The 21,933-nt window shown below is 36.2% G+C and overlaps 1 protein-coding gene across 1 annotated transcript in view; it reads right to left on the bottom strand.

Annotated features, from left to right (window-relative positions):
* The window catches only part of STK3 (serine/threonine kinase 3), a 130,396-nt gene that overhangs the window by 28,727 nt on the left and 79,736 nt on the right, over nucleotides 1-21,933 (bottom strand). Inside the window, exon 10 of the mRNA XM_048940006.1 lies at nucleotides 16,750-16,925. Within this exon, the coding sequence (XP_048795963.1) occupies nucleotides 16,750-16,925 (176 nt within the window). The remainder of the gene's footprint in view (nucleotides 1-16,749; nucleotides 16,926-21,933) is intronic.

Raw genomic sequence — 21,933 nt, 5'->3', positions numbered from 1 at the left:
TTCTTGGTTGTTTATTTTTAAAATTTTCAATACTATGCAGATATCCAAAGAGTTTCAGCCTTAACTGAAACAACTGAAACAACAGTAACTGCTGAAATAAAAGAATGTGAATATTTTCTATAGTTATATTAACATACAAAAATATAACTCAATATATTACACCAGCTATTTACCCCCAAAGACCCTGCTACTCTACAACGGTTATAATTAGATTGTACTGTCATGGAGAACACTCAGAGCCCAAGCTTTATTCTGATTTCTGTTGCTGCTAAAGTTTTTGCTTTCACCTCTCTTCCAGAATGCCTTCTGGGAGTCAAATAAATAAATAAATAAATAAATAAATAAATAAATAAATAAATCCCTCTTCTTTTAAGTGCCCAGACAGGAAATCAAAAACATAAACCTGGCAGTGAAAAAGAACAAGAATTACATATTTTCTAATGTTACCAGAAGACCTGCAGCCTGACGATGGTTTTATTATTCTTTTGGTTTTTTTGGAGTGTGTGAAGTTCACAATCCGCAAACTTAAATGAGTAGTTGTTATGTAAAAAAACAAAAAACAAATAACTATGCATTTAGATGTAGGATTCTTCAAGGAAAAAGCAAAATGAGCACAGTTCAAACCTAAACTTTCTTGTAAAAAAAAATAAAAAGTTAAATCTGATGTCTCAGTCCTAGATGTATGTGAATTTGGTAAGAACGCAGACAGGTTCATTTTCTGGCTTGAGTCAAACTCTGCATGAATGACTTTAAGTACAACCTTGTACAGGCCTTTCCAACATAAAGAAATCCAGTATGACTTGAGACATAGTTTTCCAAGATGGTAATCAGTAGAAAAGACTTTTCATTAAAAGTATTAGAATAGTGAAGAAGTGAACACATAGCCCTAAGTTCACAGATCCACAAGGGTATGTAAAGACAACATTAACATCTCAATAAAACCTGGTTCATTAAATCAGCCAGAAAATTCCAATTAAGCTTCTCAGAAATTTCATTCAAGAAAATCATGAGAACACTTCCAAGAGATAGCTGCACCCCTAACAAGTGCCTAAAAAGAGCAACACCTATTCTTGTTTTCCCTGTCAAAGCGACAGAGACCTCCCCTTCAAAACACAGAAGATAAAAGTTGGATAGGTCCATCAAAATACGACCCAGGTCCCAGAGAAATGTCTTGCGTATCAAACTGAGAACTACTCACACAGCTCCCCAGCCTCCATTACCCAGTATTATTAGGGATATCAAGAAACGGACAGTCAAGATAAGAAACTGATATTAAATTGACCAATTCCAAATATAATCTTTCCTGTAGATCAAGAAAATCTCATGCTTCCTAATTTCATATAAATTATCAATCTGGTATGTTCTTGCCATTCTTGACATACGGAGACTTAGATTGTTCCTATTACCCTGTGGCCACACACAGTGGGATGGGGCAGTGGGAGGAAATCCATTTTTTCAACTGTAACTGCCTGTATCTGTACAAAATATGGGCCTGCCTGACAAACTTTACCAGTTGTAAGACTTAAACACCCACCAGTGTGGCTACTTGCAATCAGCCAGATGCTGTAAAACATCAAGATAATTCTAAGTGAGCTCTGATCATGATTTTGAAGCTCGCTATTCACTACAGAAAAAGGCCACGAAATGTATTCAGGCCACCGGGAAGGTCTTGAAAAGCAGGCAAGACATTATCTGAAGTCTCAGAGGAAGCTGCTGACTTAGTAAGGAGGAATTTGGAAGTAGAATTCTATACACATGATAAGGAGCAATCTCAAGTCAGTTCTGTAAAAGGAAATTACAAACAGTGATTTTATTAGAAATTACTAGACTGACTGTCTCTGGTAAGTGTGAGCAGTTATACAGAAAATCACTGAAGTGATCTTAACTGGAGGACAGATGGTATTTGTGCTTTAGATCACTGAGGGGGAACCAGACTTGGTGCTCTTCCCACAAAGCAAGCATCTGCAATGGTGCTAGGTATTGAGCTCTAGCATGATGGAAGTGTTGTATCAGGAAAAGAGAAAGGTGGTATGGACCACACAGTGGGATGCAACTCTGTCCTGCAGGGGGCCACTGTATGGCCAGCTGTATCTGGTACAGGGAAGCACCCTGCCTCTTCCTCCTGCTACCAAAACCTTGCCACAGACACTCAGCACTGGGAAACAAAGAGATCCTGAATTAATTAAAAGCTTAGGCAGAGCTTCACCTTTCATTTCATATGGCAAGACTTTGCTCAAAGTGGAATAAAGAGGAAACTCAAGTTAATGACATCACACTTTGTTCCAGGAAAAGTTCTGAAATCTACATATAACTGGTGCCTTTAAGAACTTTGTACAGGATCTCAAAAAAGAAAGGGCCAACTAACTTCTGTTTTTTCGGTTGCAGACAAACCTGAATGGCATGATGTGGAAGCTGTGCTGGCTGCAGCATGACCTCACAAACAACCCTCTGGGCATTTAGAGACTTCAGTATTATGAGAAGGCAGGGAAGATGAAAGCAGCAGCAATTAAATGGCTTGCAAGAGCACCTATTCTGAGATATTTTTATCAAATCATAATTCAAGAGAACCCCTCAACTTCCTCCTGAGATAAACCAACCTGAAATGTGAAACAAGAAATTGAATAAACCTGATTCAGAAGTCTAAAAAATAAAACCTGTTAGAATTATATAACTGAAGCAATTCTTGATATTTCCTTAGGAGTCAATTTCTTTATAAATAGATATTTCATAGGTATGTTGGTTTTTTTTTCCTCATCACAATACTGCCAAGAATGACCACTGTATTCCAAACACGATATACTTTATACACAGGAGACACTGCTAGAACTCACAGAGATTACGCATTTGTAGGCCCAAAATGTTTGAGCAAAAATGTTAAATAAAATCAATATATGAAATAAAGTAACAGTATGGCTCTCCAAAAGACCAGAAAAAAGTAAATTCAATAGGAAATATATTTCCAAGAGCAGTTAAAAAACTAGAAATAACTTAGGAATAGGAGATCAGTGTTATTCAGCTCAGACCTCTCCTAGGGGATGTACAACAGGGCAGGACCATGGAAGTTTCCAAAGCAAGTGTTCAAAATTCATACAACCATGTACAAACATATCTATGGAGCACATTACTTGAAGGTGAAACTAACTGAATCAATCATGAAAACCATTAGTTGAATGAGAAAGTCCATTTCATGGCAACGCTCCAATTAAAGCAGATGGATACAGAGGTATTGTTATGCTCATCAGGCTGGCAGTAAATCTTTCATTATTTCAAAAATTAGCTCTTTCAGTGAGTAAACAAAACAGCTGTTTCAATATAATCTCTCTTCAACTTCCCACAAAAGTTGTTAGCATCAGTTCTAATGCTCTCACCATCACTTTGATAATCTACCATTTGACAAAGGGCTCCTATGGAAAATTCTCACATTCTTAACAGCAAAATTTGATACTTGAAGTTGCACACTTCTCTTAAAGCAAACGTACTTTTACTGTAACAAATAATTTAGCATGTTATCTAGATATACAGAAGAAACTGGTCTAGCGTTCTTTTGCAGGTTTGCAAGTTCTTTCATAATTGAACATTTGTTCATACTAAAATCACATAAAATATTGACTTTCACAAAAACATTTACTATTACTTTAGGGATTAACCAACACTGGCACTTTTAACACCACAGCCATACCTAACCACAACCAAAACATACCAAATGATGTGGTTTAATGGGCAACCAGGATAGTTCACATATGAACACAGTGACTCACAATTTTGGATAAACTCCCTTTATGGTATTTCTGTACAAAACAAAAATGCAGAGTGAAAAAAAAAAAAAAGCCAATCCTTAAAGACAAAGGGAAAGTACTAAATATAAAAAGAATAAATTCTGCCATTTTTAATCAGACTCAAGTACTTCTGTGGCAGGCACTTCACTCAGCTTAGTGTTACTGGAAAACTTCATGCCTCTGAAACACTTCTCCGAGGCAAGTTTTCCAAACTTCCATAAGGCCAGATACTTTACACATCACTGTGTATCCAGAGTTCTGTTAAAGCTAGCATGTGAGTTGAGGTTCAACATGGAGTTTTACAAAATATATCATCACTTTCCAAAAGGCAGAGACATATACCAGTACACACACATATGCTTAAGGAATATGTACATTTGTTTCCTCACAAACACAGGTGAATATCTGCGTAACTGAGTTTGAAATAATTTTATTATAGGAAGATAACTATATTTTAAATAAAACTATTTCAAACTCATTTATATGTTGCTAGATGACTAAATAGTGAATTATTATGGGAACAGAGGATAAATGAATATTTTGAAGTTCTCCAAGTATTTCAATATCTTGAATATCTAATGTGTTCGTATTCTCACTTGCATTAGACATAGCCCAGATGAGCTGCTCTGTGAGAAGAACAATTTAACTAGACACAAATTCAAATGGTGGAGAGGGTCACTCTTTTAGGAATGCATATAACACACATGGTAATGCAGAATCGTTGAAAGCCAACAAATAACTCAGAAGAAATAGAAAATAGAGGCAATTAGAGCTGGTTAGGCAGATGCCCACAAGAGGAAACAGAAGGTATGCCTGTTTACCATACTGTACTCTTCAGTGCACTCAGATAAATATGACTTGCTAGGACAGTATCATGAGCAAACTAGAATGCTGACTCTCAGCAGCACAGCTCAGATCAGGCTACGGCTGGTTTCCACTCACCTGTAGAACACTGGATACACGTACCAAGAAGCAGGAAGATTATTACAGCAAGAAACAGCCAACTAAAAGCTGTAGAAGTTCTAAACAATTTTATTCATGTTTTAAGATCATTTTCTCCATCACTGTAACAGCTGTATTTGCGTCAAAGAATTTTCATACTTCACAAGGTAAGTCTTAGCTTATAGTTGCCATAGCCCAGCTTTAGGTTACCTGTGGCTTGTACTAGTTTATATAATTCCTGTATCTCTGTATTTGTGCATGTGTTAAATTTATATATGCCTGAAAGAAAACTCAATTTTATCCCTGATCTTGAGATTTCCTGTTTTAGCGTAAGAGGCCTTTTTGGCACGTACAGCAGCAACGATTCACAAGTCCAACACCTCAACGCAATGTGTATCTCAGGGCCTGCCAGCTTTGACCACGCAGCAAGACAAGCAAACTTGCTCCTCTTGCAGCAAGAAAAGGAAAGACCCTGAATCAGCCATATCTTTTCTGTCTCTATAGTACTAAGATCTAATAGGCCCAGCAGTATTGCAGCATGTTTTTCTACATACTGCACAAAGCTAAAGGTTGATATATGCTTCAGGCAGGCTGTCACTTACTCATCTGCCCAGTACGGTGCAGACAGACCTGACTGAAACCGTAACCCACTGCTGCTTTTAATGATAGTCAAATCCAGAGAAAGGCAATCAAAACCTAATGGTGGCATCTCTTTTCTGACATCTGGGATGGCTAAGAGTAGCAAGCGTTCTTCCCTCTCTTAGGTCCCACTCAGCAATTCAGAGGCTCCAATATTACTACAACTAAGGTGTTTTGTTGGATCCCTACTGAGTTGGAGTTACAACTAGGTCTCCACTTAAGATTTGTGCTTGGCAAGAATGTCTTTTCCTTTCAAACATGGATCACATTACAGTTGCTTTTCTCACTTCATAATACAAAAAATTTGCAATAAACTGAAAATTGAATTACACCTCTACTAACCAAACATTCCTGTTAGCATGCTGTATTGTAGTCCACTTACTCAGAGACTGTTTTCACAATAAGCAGAGTACACTCCAGATGTCAGGTGAAGTTCACCACGCTGATTTCCAACTTAAAGCTGTTAAACAGTTTTTTGTATTGGCCATCTGCAAAATCTTCTCTCACCCATATGTTACAATAGCAACTGCCAGCAGCAGAGGCATTTCAGATAGCAATTCACTGATTAAAATTGTCAGGCTATTTTTCAATGAAGGCATCTCAGCTCTGGAATTAATTTCTCCCTAACCTGTGGTAAAACAGAACTTATGTTTGCTGACTTCCACAACACGGAATACAGAATTGCAGAACAATGATCATGGTGTTTAGTGACAGGCCAGCTTGAGGGCCACGTGGATGTGCTAACTACTGTTTTTTGGAGGTGCACTATTTTGAGAAGCAGACAATTAGAAGGAGATGATGAACAAATGAAGAATGTGTTGAAATGAAGCTAGTAACTGCTCCATTAGGATTCAGGCAGAGCCCACCCATTGCAGAGCAAGGTAGCCCCTGCAAAGGCACAACAGCCAACCTCAGGCTCAGAAGCTCTCATTCTCTGCTAGCTGCTGTTGCTATAGTAACAGCTCTTTAAAACACAGAAAACAGGTCAGGTAGTTTCAAACAAACCTCTATTTCTTATGTCTGTTTTCCAACATTGCTGTTTTGAATTAGCCCACCTCAAAGTCAACCAGCGGGCTGTTGGCAATGTCACCAGCCAGCAGAGAGGAGAAATGCAAGCTTCAGAGTTACCAGGCCACAGAGATGCCCAGCAACAGGGTGCCTGACCCAGCCACCACTCTTTCAAAATACTTCAGAAATCCACATCAGAAATTTCTCCTGTTTTCATCTCCTTTTTTTTTCTGCAAATATCTATTACTCTGCAAATTGTTTGGTTTTTTTCTTAAATTAAATGAAAGGGCACTGCTCAAAATTTGGAGGTTTAGTCTTGTAAATCAGTGAACAGTATCCTGGGGTGCATTAAAAAGAGAGTGGCCAGCAGGTCAAGGGAGGTTGTCCTTCCCTCTACCCTGGTGAGGTCTATCTGGAGTACTGTATCCAGTTCTGGACACTTCAGTTCAAGATAAGAAACTCTGAGAGTGAGTCTAGCGCAGAGGTGCAAAGATCATAACAGACATGGCACATCTCCCTTATGAGGAAAGGCTGAGAGACCTGGGGCTGAAAGGGGATCTTATCAACCCTTACAAATATCTGAAGTGTGAGTGCCAAGAGGATGGATACCCAAACTTCGTCACAGCACTTGACACAGGAAAAAACAATCTCAGTACAGCAGAGCTCCTTGAAACCCACGAGAAGGAAGTTAGTTGGCTCAAGAAACAACAAATAAAACAGCAGAGCACACACCAGATTACACAAATACAGCTCACTCTGTGTTGTGATGAACACATTTCCACCACTTTCTCCTTTCTCCCTGCAGTTGCACTCCTGGTGGGTAGCACACAGGTGCTCACATTTCAGTGGGTAATTAGTGACATGAAATCCCAAAGGAGCAGTGTTAGCTTCATTTTTTAAAATCTAATATCTTTGTTACTTTAATTGAATCTGTCTGACTACAGGCTTACTTACAACCATCTCTTTATCTTGACTCATAGTGGTATATTCTTATTAGTTAATGGAAACTCCTTAGAAATTTCTAATGTAAAAGTAAAAAAGTAAAAGTAAACTAAAAAGTCCATCTCACCTTACACATTCACATCATAAGCACCACAGAGCTCTCACAGTTCCATCACTATTAATCCATCACTACCTGGATACCTCTTATCTTTTGATGGCTACTTGTCATGTTTTTCTCATGTATGGATAGCATTAAGAACATATAACTATGGCAAGTATTAAGTAACAATTTATTTCTACTAAAAGTAAACAATAATACTGTAATAACCCAAATGACACTGCAACAACTCGGGGGATGACAGCCCAACATTACATTCCTAACATGAAGCCTTGCACTTTATATACAACAAACCACATTTTGATTTAAAAAAATATAACTTCTTTAGAATGAGCCTATACCTACTGCACAACAATCTTCACAGTTGAGACTGTAGACATTGTTTTGCTTTCTCCCAAACAACATTAATGGAAATAATTTCAATATAAACCCAGTCCTATAATTTTCTTTCCTTTATCAGTGCCTGTTTTGACTGTTAACTTCCAGGAATTTTCCTTTCCATACTGGAGAAAAAAAAAAAGTTTGCTTTAGAAGCATATGAAGAACTGCTTTGAAAACAGCATAAGCACTTTCTAAGCGTTCCAGTGGGATTAATGCTCAGAGCTCCGAGATAGCTCCAAACAACTCTCCTCTTTTTGCTGTATTCTCTTTGAAGATTGTCCTTTTTGACATAGGGAGTTACTTTAAGAAGTCTCAAATAGAAGAGGCGGCTATCTTATTTTTACTGGTAGCGAGTTTTGGACCTAAGAGACCTTTTTGATGTGATGGGAAAGTCTGGTCTAAAGGTGTCTTCAAAGAACATTTTTTCTCCCATCCTTACTTGAAAGAAGAACATCCAGATATAAAAACAATTAAATACATTGGTCTGTAGTGACACCATGAGGGAAAAAAAAAATCAAATGTGTTTATAAAAAGTCTGAATTCATATCTACAAGCACTACAGGAGGTTGATACAATAGCATGCAGTCAAGGCTGCACAGTATGCAAAGTTCCTGTTTCACAGCTAGTAAAACCCTAATCTTGTCCATGCCTAAGCTTGTTGCTGTCCTTATAAATAAATACGTTAAATTCTTTAAAATGGTTTAAGTTAGCTTGCTTTAGTTCTCACAATTGCACACTAAAAACTGTCAGGGTTCTCAGTGTTAAGCAGTTCTTTTGGAAAAGCTATAAACTATGTTATTCTGACTTCAGAGCTTTCTTAGAACACAGTTTTATCCTTGTACATCCCATTTTCATTAAGTCATTAAATTTTCTTTCTACTCTTGTTATGCCTGTACAACTCCTACTCTCAACACAAATATAGATGTGCATAAAACAAAGATCTTTATGTAGATGCCATACAAGGGATAATTAATCAACATACCAAAGATAAGGAGATTTTGTTTCTCAGTGGTAAATTCGCATGATGCTTCCATAGAAATGACACTGAAGAATTCTGTGGAAGTGCACAAAGTGGTACACACACCTCTTTGTGTCAGCGTTCCGTCTGGGCGTCAGACATTACACACAGAGATGTGATACACTGCCCTGTCATTAACAGTGATTTATGCAACATGGAAACAATTTGGATTAAATACTTCCCTGCTTAAAGCCACCAAAAAACAGAATACAAAGATCTGAAACTGAACTATTTTGATGCACAAAAAACAAATCCTCTAAAACTTGTTCAGCCTTTCTATGCCACCTAAGGATCCCAAAGAGGTGGATTAGTACAGACAGCCAGTTATTGAGGTAACAAGATGTTACATTAAACCAGCAGTGCTGCTCCAGCTTCTCAGTTCCTCTCATTTCTTTCATTTGTTCTCTTCAAACTACACATGAATTGCAGGCACACTGCATAATTAATTTATACACTTGGATTATGCTGCAGACTATCCTTGCGCTAATGAGAAAAAAAAAACAAAACAGTTTTTTGACCTTTTCGGGTGTTTAAATGTAGACTCTTTGGGGTAAAGTAGTTTCATTCTTAACTCTACACCAAGAATTAGAAAATTGGTGGAAAAATAAATTTTGAAGTGTCTTCTCAGTAGAAGCTGTTTTCTAACTAAAAAAAAAAAATAAGAATTACATTGCACATTGAAACTATTAGACATGATACAAACACAAGGACAGCACTGATGCTTTAAATTTTCAGGAGAGAAAACGTGGTTCACTGAATCTTGGCTGAAATTTTTCAGAGGCAGACTCATGTTTGGGAATGCTATTTGACTTTTAATTATGAAAACTGTCAAGGTTACCCAAGGTCTAGCTCCTCCAAAATACTGAGACTTCTAATAAACAAATTAGGCATGTCAATATTTTTGAGTACTTGAGTTTGTAATGACCTATGTGCTCTCAAACTCTTCTATGATTATGAAGTTCAGCCACCAGCAGTAGCTTAAAACCCCTCAGGATTTACGGTTGCTGGAGACATTACAGGATGAAGTCACCTACAACAGTCCTCTGCTCCAAGCAGACTTCACCAAGATTGCTCCTGACATGTTTACCTGATCAGATCTTGAACACCAACATCAGCAGCAACTTCTGCAACCCTCTGAGCAAACTGCTGCAGTACTTTGCTATCCCATGAGATGTTCTTGCTATTCAACTTCAAATACTTTGGTGCAATTTAAGACTTTCAGTTCTTGTTCTCAGAGGATGTATGAATGATGAGTAAAAATACATAACTTTGTTATTCACATCAGAACGGAAAAAAGCTTTTTGGCCTAGAGAGGGTCTTCCATGCACTTTTAGGGTAGAAAATTCCTATGAGCTTTGTCATGTAGTAAGATTCACCTTCCAAAACTGCCCATGTATGGTGACATTTAGTGATTTAGTGATCAGAATGACAACTTTTAAATAATCCTACCATTTAAGACAAATAGAAAGGATGGATTCTGTTTACTAACTAACTAATTTATTTATGTATAGCACCAAATTCTTAGGCCTGGTTCTCAATTATTCTACAATAATGAGGGAAGGGACATACTCAAAGAGAAAGGCTCCTAAATTCAATACCAGTTGGAGAAACACTGTTCACATAGTAAATTCCCTTATTCTGTTGTTGAAATAATTCTCCTTTTGTGGTTAGACTACTCAAGCAGGATTTAACTAAATCAGCCAGTATTTGACTTGAAGAGTTTAAAAAAAACCCACAAGTTTAATAGGTTGGTCTGTCCTCTTTGCCTATGGGAAAAAATAAAACAATAATATATTTTTAGTCTACACATCAGGCCAGTGCAACCTCCCATACTGAATGCCTGCAGGGCTGTATGATACAACCACAGATAGCATACAAACTATTCACACCGGATTCCTAATACTGACAGCACTCTGAATTATTCCCCACATCTTTTATTTTCTAAAAGACAACTCACACGCCAGAAGCGTCTGTACTGGCCTTCTGTTACAAGAGGCTCAGAAAATCTCCTCTGCTGAGGCTCACACTCTCTTCATGAAACAACAAAGATAAAGTACATTACATCTATTACATTCAGTATACAGTCTCTTGTCTGTTAGCTGCCTCTGATATGAATGAAATTCCGCACAGAGATTAACTGCCAACATCAATAATACTTTATTAACTGTGACCTGGCAAATGATTTTCTGTTTACCTCATCTACAAACAGTACCTATAAACCCAGACACCTAAGTTTCCGATTCCCTCAGTTAAGAAAATGCATGCATCTCTCTGCTCTATGATGTTCTTCCTGTCAGCATCTGAAAATGCTACATGATATTCATGCAACTAATTACGGACAAAGCAAAATGAATGTACATTAATACTTCATTTAAAACTTTCTTTTAACTCAGAGGAGGATTTGAAAGGGTTGAAATTAGTGGAAATACATTCAACCCACAAACTAGAAAGATTATATCAAATTAATTCATTTTCTGCTTAAATAAAATCAGACTAAAGCAGCCAAGGTTTTGGCCAAAGAGATATTTCCAATGAAGTGAACTCAAACTAGCTTTATAAATGAAGTTTTTATTAAATTCTTTATGGTCTTCAGCCATATTAGGATATTTCATTTATGTGAATCGTCACATTATACATTTCCAAATGGTAAGTGCTCCGTATGAGCAATATTATTATTTCACCATGATTATATTCTAATGTATTTGATCTGGTTGAAACCCAAGGAAATATTCTGCCTAGGGTAACAGATGGCTTTTAAAATTTTTGTTGCTATTCCAGAATCTTTAAGTCACCCAAAATGCATCTACTTAAACACGATGCTGTAGATACTGCAAAACATGATCTACATGTTCACTTGTTTAATATTTAACAATCTGGATACCATTCTTGTTTGGAAATAATTCTACTAAAGACAGAAATCATTACCCTATCATTGCTACAATAAATAAATTTGCCTTTTAACATTTTATCATCAATATTTTAAAACAAAAAGTATTATTATTATTTTTAATTTAAAGTGAAATAATAGATTGAATCAGTGCAAGTGAACTTGAGCACCTGAGCATCATCAACTCAAGTTATTATCAGTTAGATATTACTTCATTGTAGTTCATGTAAGTGCTCTGTTAACATTGTGTCCCAAGCTAACACAACACACCTTACAAAGGGGCAGGAGGTTTTGCAAAGCTATGGTGTATCTTAATGAGACCTCAAATGTCATGATATCATAATACAGTACAAATGTAAGAAAGAGGTTAATTCACAATATGTAAGCATAGCACACTACTCTTGAAAGTTAAGGTTTTTCCCCACATTAAGTTTCAAACAAGTTTTCCTTTTAAAAAAAGTTCACCATATTTGTTGTGAAAATTCTTATATAATGCTCATTTAAAAAAAATACTCAGACAAAAGCTATATATAAAACACACCACAAACACTGTAAAAAGCAAAAGGATAAATCTGAGCAATCTGCTTCAATGACACCTTTAGTTATACTCCTCATTTAACACATGCTTCTCTCCGGCATGAACATAGCTGATGGAAAACCACCTCATCCAAAGAAAAAAGCTACCATACCAGGAACAGGCCAATGCCTACCATCTATTAAAAAAATAATTGTTCTTAAAAGGACTGGTAATTCAGGTGGCCAAAACAAGCACCACATCATTCAGCCTAATTCGGTACTCCATTCCAAACAGCTGCCTGAGCTGCAAGGCAGAAAGACCAAAAGTTGGCCCATTCAGCAGTTAGGCTTCATTACGAAAAGCTGCTTATATATCATTCACACTGCCATAAATAACATCACTACTTATTCAATGACACGATTCCACTTCTCTTCACAATGAGCAGTTTCTTGTTGACATCAGGTTCGCTGGGAATAAAACATCACTTAAACCCAAATAAAACTGAGTAAATTAAGAGTTGGAAATACTGATTTCATTTCATCATTTTCTGAATGCCTTAAAAACAAGGAAACATAAAATGACTGCCTGTACTCACAAGTAATCACTGAGAAAGACAATCTACAATGATCTTTGAGAGTGTGAAGTATAGGCTGAAATTTAGTAAAAGCTGACGTTTGAACAAACACCGGTTTCTTTTTGTAACATTTAGATCCAGAGCTTGAGCATTCCTTTTTTGAAATGCCAAACTGAACAAAATGTTCACAAACATTAAACCAGAAATACATTTATCTGAGAGTTGCTGATATAGAAGATCCATATTTTGAGGTTTCCAGAATTTACCATGATACAACATGAATAGGTAAGAGAATAAATGAAAGCTAAAATTAAAAAAAAAAAAAAAAAAAAAAAAAAACCTATAAAAATTCCTATGCACAGAAAAATAAAGCATTGAAGAATACAGATTTTTTTTAAAGAGCTTGGAAAAAAATATAGAAAACAACAACAAAAGAAAGAAATAAAAAAACACCCACATCTCATCCATGCAAAACAGCATCTTAGCCTTGAAGCACACAATTAGGGCAAATTTGGAATAGCATAATATTCTACTATCTATCTACAGATATACTATATATGCTATTCCAATATATATATTCCACCCACATATATATAGAGAGGTCACTATTCAGTATCAAAATTAAATCTCATGAGAAGTTATTTATAATACATCTGATTCAATACAATGCTAAACTTGAAGACCTGCAGTGAAAACTTGTTCCTCACAAATTCATGGAACATGACATCCATAACCAGCACAGACTGATCAAGAGACTGAAGGCCAGCAGGACTAACAGTCGACAGGAGAGAGATGGATTTCCCATATGGCATTTGTGAAAAAGAAATATGAGCAATTTTTGACTTTCGAAACAGATGGACTTCAATAGTAAAAAAACAAATCCCAAATACATACTTTCAGAGTGAAAGAACGTTGCTGACATTTCTTATTTTAAAACTCAGATTGGTGACCAGAGCATCTTATTTTCTTGGACAAATCTTCTATTTTAATTGGCAAGTAGATTTTAAAACACTCACATCAGGACAGAAAACTATGCCCACACAAAAACTTTCAAACCAGACTTAGCGCTAAATTAATTTTGCATTATTTTACACTTTCATTTATCCAACTTATAATTTCCTGCATAATTTATTTACATAATCTAAAAATGTTAGCAAGCATGTAAGGCCATTATATCTGCATTACATGTCTATTTAAACAAAATTAAATAACCATTTCTTATTTCATCAAACAGTAAAATACATCAGTAATAGGATAAAATAGAACTGACAACTAACACAAATATATCCTTTGGCCTGAAATATTATCTCCTCAGGTCTCATCTTACACACACAGATGAGTAAATCAATTATTTGCAGGGAACTATAAGGATTATTCCTTCTTCCCTTTACCTCGAGTCTCCCACCAGTTTCTCAACAGTAGTTTTCCTTCTCCATTTTATGCCACAGGAGACCGCTAATTAACTTTGAATTCTTTCCAAGTGATACACACAAATAGCTGTTCCCAGCATGGCACTGCCAGTCTGCCAGGGCTCGCAGGTAAAGCCAGCAGTGGCATGCTATGCGTGGCTTGCATGACCACGTGGTTAAGAAAGCTTTCTTAGAGTAATGGTGTCATTCAGCATACAAGTTTGATGATCTCCAGCTTATAGAGCTCACCTCCCCTTCCTCATAGGAAGACAGAATTGCAGGAAATTGTATTAGCATTAAGCTTGATTTTTTTCATTTAGACCTTCATCCTAATGTATTAATCCCTTCTTTAAATAAAATGATGACTGCAAGCATCTAATGTCAGGATCCCTTCCTAGATCCCATTAAGGATAATTCCAACCAAAATAGAAATATTTACTAGGAAAAGTTTCCATTATTTATCCTTTCAATGAATCATTTAGAGACTTTATGCCAGCAACGGCAAACATTCATGTTCATCTTACAAAAAGTGGACAATATATTATGCATGCTGCCCACTGATTTAGCCTTTCAGAAAGTCTCTCGTAGGTCGCTTATCAATAATGCCACTCAATGTCTAAAAGATAAATAGAAGTCCTTCTAGAATGTATGAATAAATAATATTTGCCTATGGTTCGAACCAGCAGGCTGTTAAAACCAGTGTGCCGTGTGACATCACCTGGCAACACATGCTTCAGAGAAACATATTCATTAGTGGTCTGCTCTGAAGCAGGACATCCATTATTGATGAGTCTTCCTGAACTCTTTCTTAGGCTGACTTACCTATGGAAGTATTTGGCTTTTGTTATGTTTAAAACAAAATCCCTCCAAGACTGAGTACATACATTGCCCTTGCAAACAGTTATTACACTATTTGTTCCAATATCAGAATAATTTTGTAGTGACAAGCCTTTCAGCGCTGCCTGCCTCTTCAGAGAGTCAAGGACAAATCGCACATTGTACAGCTTCTGAGGTGCTTCATGTGCCACTCATACTAAAACTACCAGCAATGTCTGCCTATCACACACTACACACATACTTCTGAAAATAAGACCTCCTCGGGGCATGGTTCTAGGACAAACTTATTACAAGAAAACTTGCATGTATAAGCAATACCAATGAGCTATCATGAAGATTACTCATGTGCAAATTATTCATGATAAGCACTTACAAAATCAGGATCAGCATCTACAAAAAAATCATTTACACTTGCATTTCTCAGTAAGTGATTGAAAAGACAGAATAAATTTTCAATTGTTCTAAGGGCAATTTTATTGCCACTTAGAGAACAGTCACTTTCCAATGACTAAAGAAAGTAATTGTTTTGTTCAATTATCAAGAAGGTGAATATTACATTTTAGGGTTTAAAGAAAAGAAAAGCCTAAAAAGCCCACCCAAACTAAAATCTAACTCAATCAAAACTCTCTGGCAGCAACAGCTTGTACTGTGCTGTTTAACTGGCTTTACTCCAGTAGCTTAAAATTTAAGGAGTCAGCTTTATGTAGAGATGCAGTAAGTGAAAACTGGAAAAAAAATCCCACACCTACAGCTGTCACCTAAAATTAAACACAATGTTTTTCTCCAAACCCCAAGTGTACTTTCAAAAAGGTGCCATGTGATCACAGTTAGCTACTGCACTGCAGTGAAGAACATGTATGAGTTACCGCAGATAAACTAAATTCTTTCATTAACAACGCTAAAAAATATAAGAAAAAAAATGTAAGAAAAGTCAAAAAACAGGTGTAATTATCTCCAACTTTCTAAACAGGAGATACACTATTTTGAGAGTATCCTAAAATTAAGGTGTACTTATAGATAGCTTTTTTTTTTTTCTTTTTCTTTTTTTGCTTGTGTTATAATTTGTAACATAGGGGAAAAAAAAGCAACCAACAAAGAACCATAAATCAAACAAAAAAAAACCCATATTTTGGACGGGAAGGAAAAAATGCCCTTAAATAGATACTCTGGTGTTAAATACAAAAATTCCATGAAGAGAGGTACTTGTTATTGGAATAGCATCAACAACTTGGCTCATGCAAAATAGTAAGTAATCTTGACCACCTCAGAACAGATGGACTTGATGTCTCCACCTATGTTCAAATGCTTATTGTCTCACTGAGATATTCACAAAACATGACAATATTTCACACCTGTAGCAATATTTTTAAATAGAACTGTTAGAAATAGAAATTTAAATAGAAATTTGAAAGTTTTTATAACACAAGTTGTAGAATCAAAAATACTTTTTACTAAAAAACCTGTACTTATAAAGAAGTTTATTTATAGTGTCATATAGCACCATGTATTAGAAAGGTCCCCAGTTCTGCAAATACACTTATTGCACAGCCAATATGAGATATGAAGATTAGATAATTGGATAGTATTCTTGAAAGATTACTTATTTTCCTTGTATTAACATAGTTATAAAACAAGAATAACTATTTTGGCACATATAAAATAAACAGCACGTACCAAAGCAAACAATAAAAATGTACTTACAAAATCAAAATCTCCATCTTGAGGGACTTTCCAGTTATCGGGGAAAACATTTTTAGATATGTGGTAAGGTTCATGCATATTCTGATTACAGTTTTCAGGGCTTTTATTCTTAGAATCTTGTTTATCAAAGTAGTCCATGAAAGAAGGTCTTTGTACTTGAGGTGAAGTAGCATTTCCTTGGTTGAAAGAAAAAAAGAAAATAAGATGAAATAATTTAAAGAAGTAAGGTTTACTGTAGTATAAAATTAACTCAATTTACTAAGTTTCTTGGAGTTTACAGAGTCTAATACAGTCATCTGTATGTGGTGCATGCCTCCATTTGTCCCCTGAGGATCTCTGGCATAAAAGCTCATAGCCGAAGTGCGATATATTTGTAGCAAGATGCAATGTGGAGAAATGCTCAAGACATTTCAGAGCTGCACACACTGATAATATTAGAAGTTACTTCATGTGATATCTATTTGTTGTTATAGAAACTGAATAACACAAGGTGCTAAGCATCCCTCTGGGTGCTGAATGCCCTTAACTTTAAGGCCTAGTCCACATGCACTTGCAGTAAAGTAACAGAATACTGTGCAGAGTACTGCAGTTTCACAAAAGGTGGGACTTCGATTTAGAAGAACTTGCAAAAAACAGCCACACAAACGGTGTCTAAATGCTGCTTAATCAAACTTATTGCCAGTTTGTCATTCTTAGCATATCATGGGATCACACTTTCCAGACGGCTGTAAAGCACCCATCTTTATGGTGTGGAAACACTGCAGGATTTTTGTCATCGGCTACACAGCTGCAAGAGCTTTATGAAGCAGATCAAGAGCAGTGTGAGCCCCCGGTCTGTTATCCTTTTCATGAAAATAAACTAAAAAAATATATTTATCTACAACCCTAAATGATTTGGATTTGTTTTCATTTGTGGGATTTCAAAATAAGTTCATTAATAAACAGAACAATAAATAAAACATAAGAAATGTTTTAGTAGTTCTACATAGCTGACTCCTCAGAGACTATATTCTGCATAGCATTATGATTCATGAAATGCATACTTACAGTATAATCCTCTCTACATAGAGTGAAATTAAATATGTATTTACAAGTAAAATACAAAACAGGAAGGAAAATATAAATAACCAAGTTGAAAAAATGCAGGGAGGACTATGCCCTTTAATTATAAGCATAATAAAAGAATTAGGAATTTTAATATGAACTACTTGTTTTAAAAAGAGAAAAGGAATAACACTGGAAGACTATTTTTGAGCTAGTTTTTAGCACAAGCACTGGGACTTGCTTATCTGCACATTTGGCCTTACTTTTGTTTTCATTAATTCATCAGATGTTTATTCCTCCACTTTCACCTCTTGTCTCATCATCTTTTCCTGCGATAACCCATTCCCTCTGTATGGGGCTTTAATATTCAATCTAATATTGCTGCATGATGAATAGCAATCCTTTTTCATTAATCCATTTCAGTGCTGCTCCTTTTCATGGCATGTTGATTTATCCTTTTGTTTCTGCCAGTACAATTTCTCCTGGGTTTCTGAATGTGTTTTTTCTGCCTTGCCTTTTATCCTAGACTTTACTGCACAGAGCCCAGTTGCTACTCTTCCACCCCGTGATGATTCTTCTATTCAGTCTGCTACATTTCCATACAAATCCCATTTGTCCCCCCAGTCCCCCCCATTTTAACCACATTTTCTTTCAGTTGCTACCATATTCTTCTCTGATCCTACATCTCAGTTTTTTCTACTCACTATTTTCTATTTTATGTTACTTTATGGCAATTTCCTATACAAAAATACTCTGGGAACTAAACTCCAGCTTGAATTTAGCAGACTGCACAGCAGTTATCTTTCTCCAGAAGCTCCCGGGCGTGCCCAGATTGCCTGAATGAGGTTTATGGATCACTGGACTAAGGAGCAGTGGATAGGATAAGGAGGAAACAGCAGGAATGCCAAACAATACAGAAATAAGTACTGATGGGCAAAAATGGAAGAATCCATTTTTCAGTAAAGCACAAATTCAGAAAACAGATTCAAGAGAAAGTATAATCTGTGGGGAGGTAAAGGGGATAAAAACAGAATACAAAGCACATTCTTGACAAAATATTTATTATTAGAATTTCTATTTATTTATTACTTGCCAAATACTGCTACAAATGCATGAAAGTATTTGTATCAAAAAGGTAGGACACCACACTGAGGACTTTTCATGTTTCAGTTCTTTCTTATGCAGAGATGGCTGTATGTGAGTTTCATCCTTAAAACATACTTGTAAATAAGATTAACAGTGTCTCTGTTAGAAACACTGAAGTACCACATTGTTGGACCAATCTGTTGGTCTTAAAAACATGCTGAAACTTAAAGAATTCTGACAGGGGAAACTAATTCTAAATAGGCATTTTAAAGTAAGAAAGAATACACATTCCACTCTAATGCAATTTCTGATCAAATTCAATTGATGTCATCTATAAAGAAAAATGTCTTCACAGTGATATATTTCCAACAGGGAAATTCCTTTAGAATCCCTTCAGTAAACTATTATTACTGTCTACGAATAATACAGTAAGTGAAGATCTGTTCCCCTGAAATTCAGGATCTATACCTAGCTGTTTTTCTCACTCAAGTTCTTCAACTTCTCCATCTTAAGGTCGCTACAGCCAAGTTGCCATTGACTATTAATCCCAACCATTTGTACCTTGCTTGTGAATAGTAAATCAGCTGTGCATTACCCCTCTTCAGTTAATCCAGTATGAGTATCACAAAATGATCTCTGATGCTCTCCAGGAGACTCCCGAATTTCTTGCATTTCACTGAGGTGCCCCTTCCAGCTGATGTTAGGAAGGTGTAAATCCCTGTGACTGACCACTAATCCCTTACAGTGGGAGAAAATTCAGACGATGGGCAAGGGCAATGTTAAACGATGTTAAGGGAAAAATGTAGGGTTTCGTCACACTCTGAAGCTGCAGGGAGTAGCACAGGGTACAATCGCAGTTTTTTGTTGCAAATAAAACCAATTTTTTGTTGCAAAAAAAAACCCTAACTTCATTTCAACACAAAGAGAAGACTAATTTTTGTTTCAGGTGAACAGTTACGCCAGCTGGTGATGTAAATATTTATCCCTGAGTTCATTAAACACTGTATACCTCCCCAAGTTATATACTCCTTCCATACTGCTCTGGCTATGTACGTATCTCAGGCCACCACTGACTTTAAAACTGAACAACTAACAAACTAACTTCAAAGACATCATCACTAGCTTGAGCTGCCTGTAACCCATGTAATCCTTCCCAGCAACTGGGGACATCTAGTGTCAAGAGAGTGAGTGTAAAACAGAAACACACTAATGATGATCATGTTGTTGCTCTCAATGAACTACACACAGCTATTCCAATGTTTGGATGACTTAACTCACATTTGCATTATGATTTCAGCATATTTTGTATCAATTCTAAATCAAAAGTCCCACATAACATCAAATATCTTCAAATAAGTAAAATTGCTATTAAACATTAGACAAGAACCTGATCAGAGTCTATTGGACTCCAATACTCCTACATTAAAACAAAACCAAACCAATAAGGTCTGTACTCCAGAGACTTCCTCAAGTAGTTTCAAGGCCTTTTCCACCTCCTACACCTGTCCAGGTGGTTTGCATCACAATCTGCAGGTGCAGAACAAGTTCCTTCCCAGCAGACAGGGGCCTACATCTCTTAGGGAAGTGTCTCCAACAATTTCCTGTTTCTTTTGTTTGCAAATCTACAGAGGAAAGCTTTCTGCTTTTGCCTAAAGCCACAAATTTCTTAGCCTTCCCGATCCTGGCAATCTCCATCTACTTGACCACCATTTGCTTAGACCAGAGCAGCTGGGAGTCTACCAGAGAACTAAGAAATGCATCTAGGGAATGTCTGACTGCAAACACATACCTAACAAAGTAGTCATTACTGATTTTGCAGTTTTCATGCCAGCGACTTGCATACCCAAGCCAAGTCTCATTCAATATATAGGGCAGACAGCTAAGGGGAAAAAATGAAAGTATAAAACTGTCATTTCTTAAACTATTTAGAATTCCATCATCTAAAAGAAGATTTTTATTTGCTTTACACTATACTTTGTAATCAGTAATTGCAACTGGTATTTAAGTGGAAAACTCAGGTACTTTTCAACCAGAGAAAGCCTTCAGATTTTTTGAAGAGTCTATGAACTCAAGTTTAAAAGCTTTATATGGAAAAAGTTTTCTGCACAAAATATTTCTTTTCTACCTGAGAATGGGACTTGTAAAATTACTTTAATAACTTCAGATCTATTTTTTCCACCTTCTGGAGAAAGGGGAAAAAAATTAAATGAAAGTCCTGTTATAAACTCACTACTCTGCTCCAGCTGAGTGAAACTTTATTTCTGCTTTCTGCAAAACAAAGAAAATCCATGTTAAGCCAACATTTTGCAACAGTTCTTGATCCAACACGATCTTGACAGATCCAACAGATCCTGAATTGCCAACATCGTTTTTTCTTTCAGAAAGATCCCATTTGTAAGACCTACTCCCACTAATGGAATAAACGAGCAACTTAATTATCAATTACAGAGGAGGTCTCCAGCAAGCATAGAGACATTTATCATCTTTTTCTCTCGCTTGAACAAAACTGCATCAATGAAATACCAATGCCCAGGCTAAAGTACTGCTGAAATCAACCCATAATTAAGCTTCTTTGCTGGGTTCTTATAAATTCATAATTACTCCATTCAAACTAAGACATCCTAATTGTCAAAAAAAGGAAGACAATTTTTAAGAATTGTTTTTAAAATGCAAGAGAGATATTTAAAGATCCAAAGAGCCTCTTTTACAGATGAGATAATTCTCCAGAGATAGTAAGTGAAGCACTAAAGAGATAATTAGAGAGGTATTGTCTGAATTAGGTTGTTGAGTAATTTTAAAAGCCATTTATGAGAACATTTGAGAAATCAACATGGAATAACTAACAGTGCTACAGGAAAAAAGTCACGCCTTACTAACTTCTATTAGCACAGCTATTCTTTTCTGTTACTATAGGAATGCAGAGGGGTATTATACTGACATCTCTTGACAGGATTTTCCAAAAGTGCTAAAACTCCACAGTAGAGAATGAGACAGATGTTATGAGCCCTCACCATAAATGCAACAGTCATTCATTCTTGTAAATGAGAATGAGCT

The sequence above is a fragment of the Lagopus muta genome, chromosome 3 (genome assembly GCF_023343835.1).
Source record: "Lagopus muta isolate bLagMut1 chromosome 3, bLagMut1 primary, whole genome shotgun sequence".
NCBI lineage: Eukaryota > Metazoa > Chordata > Aves > Galliformes > Phasianidae > Lagopus > Lagopus muta.
Note: the sequence above shows the minus strand (reverse complement) of the source record. Positions and strands in the feature narration are given on the sequence as shown.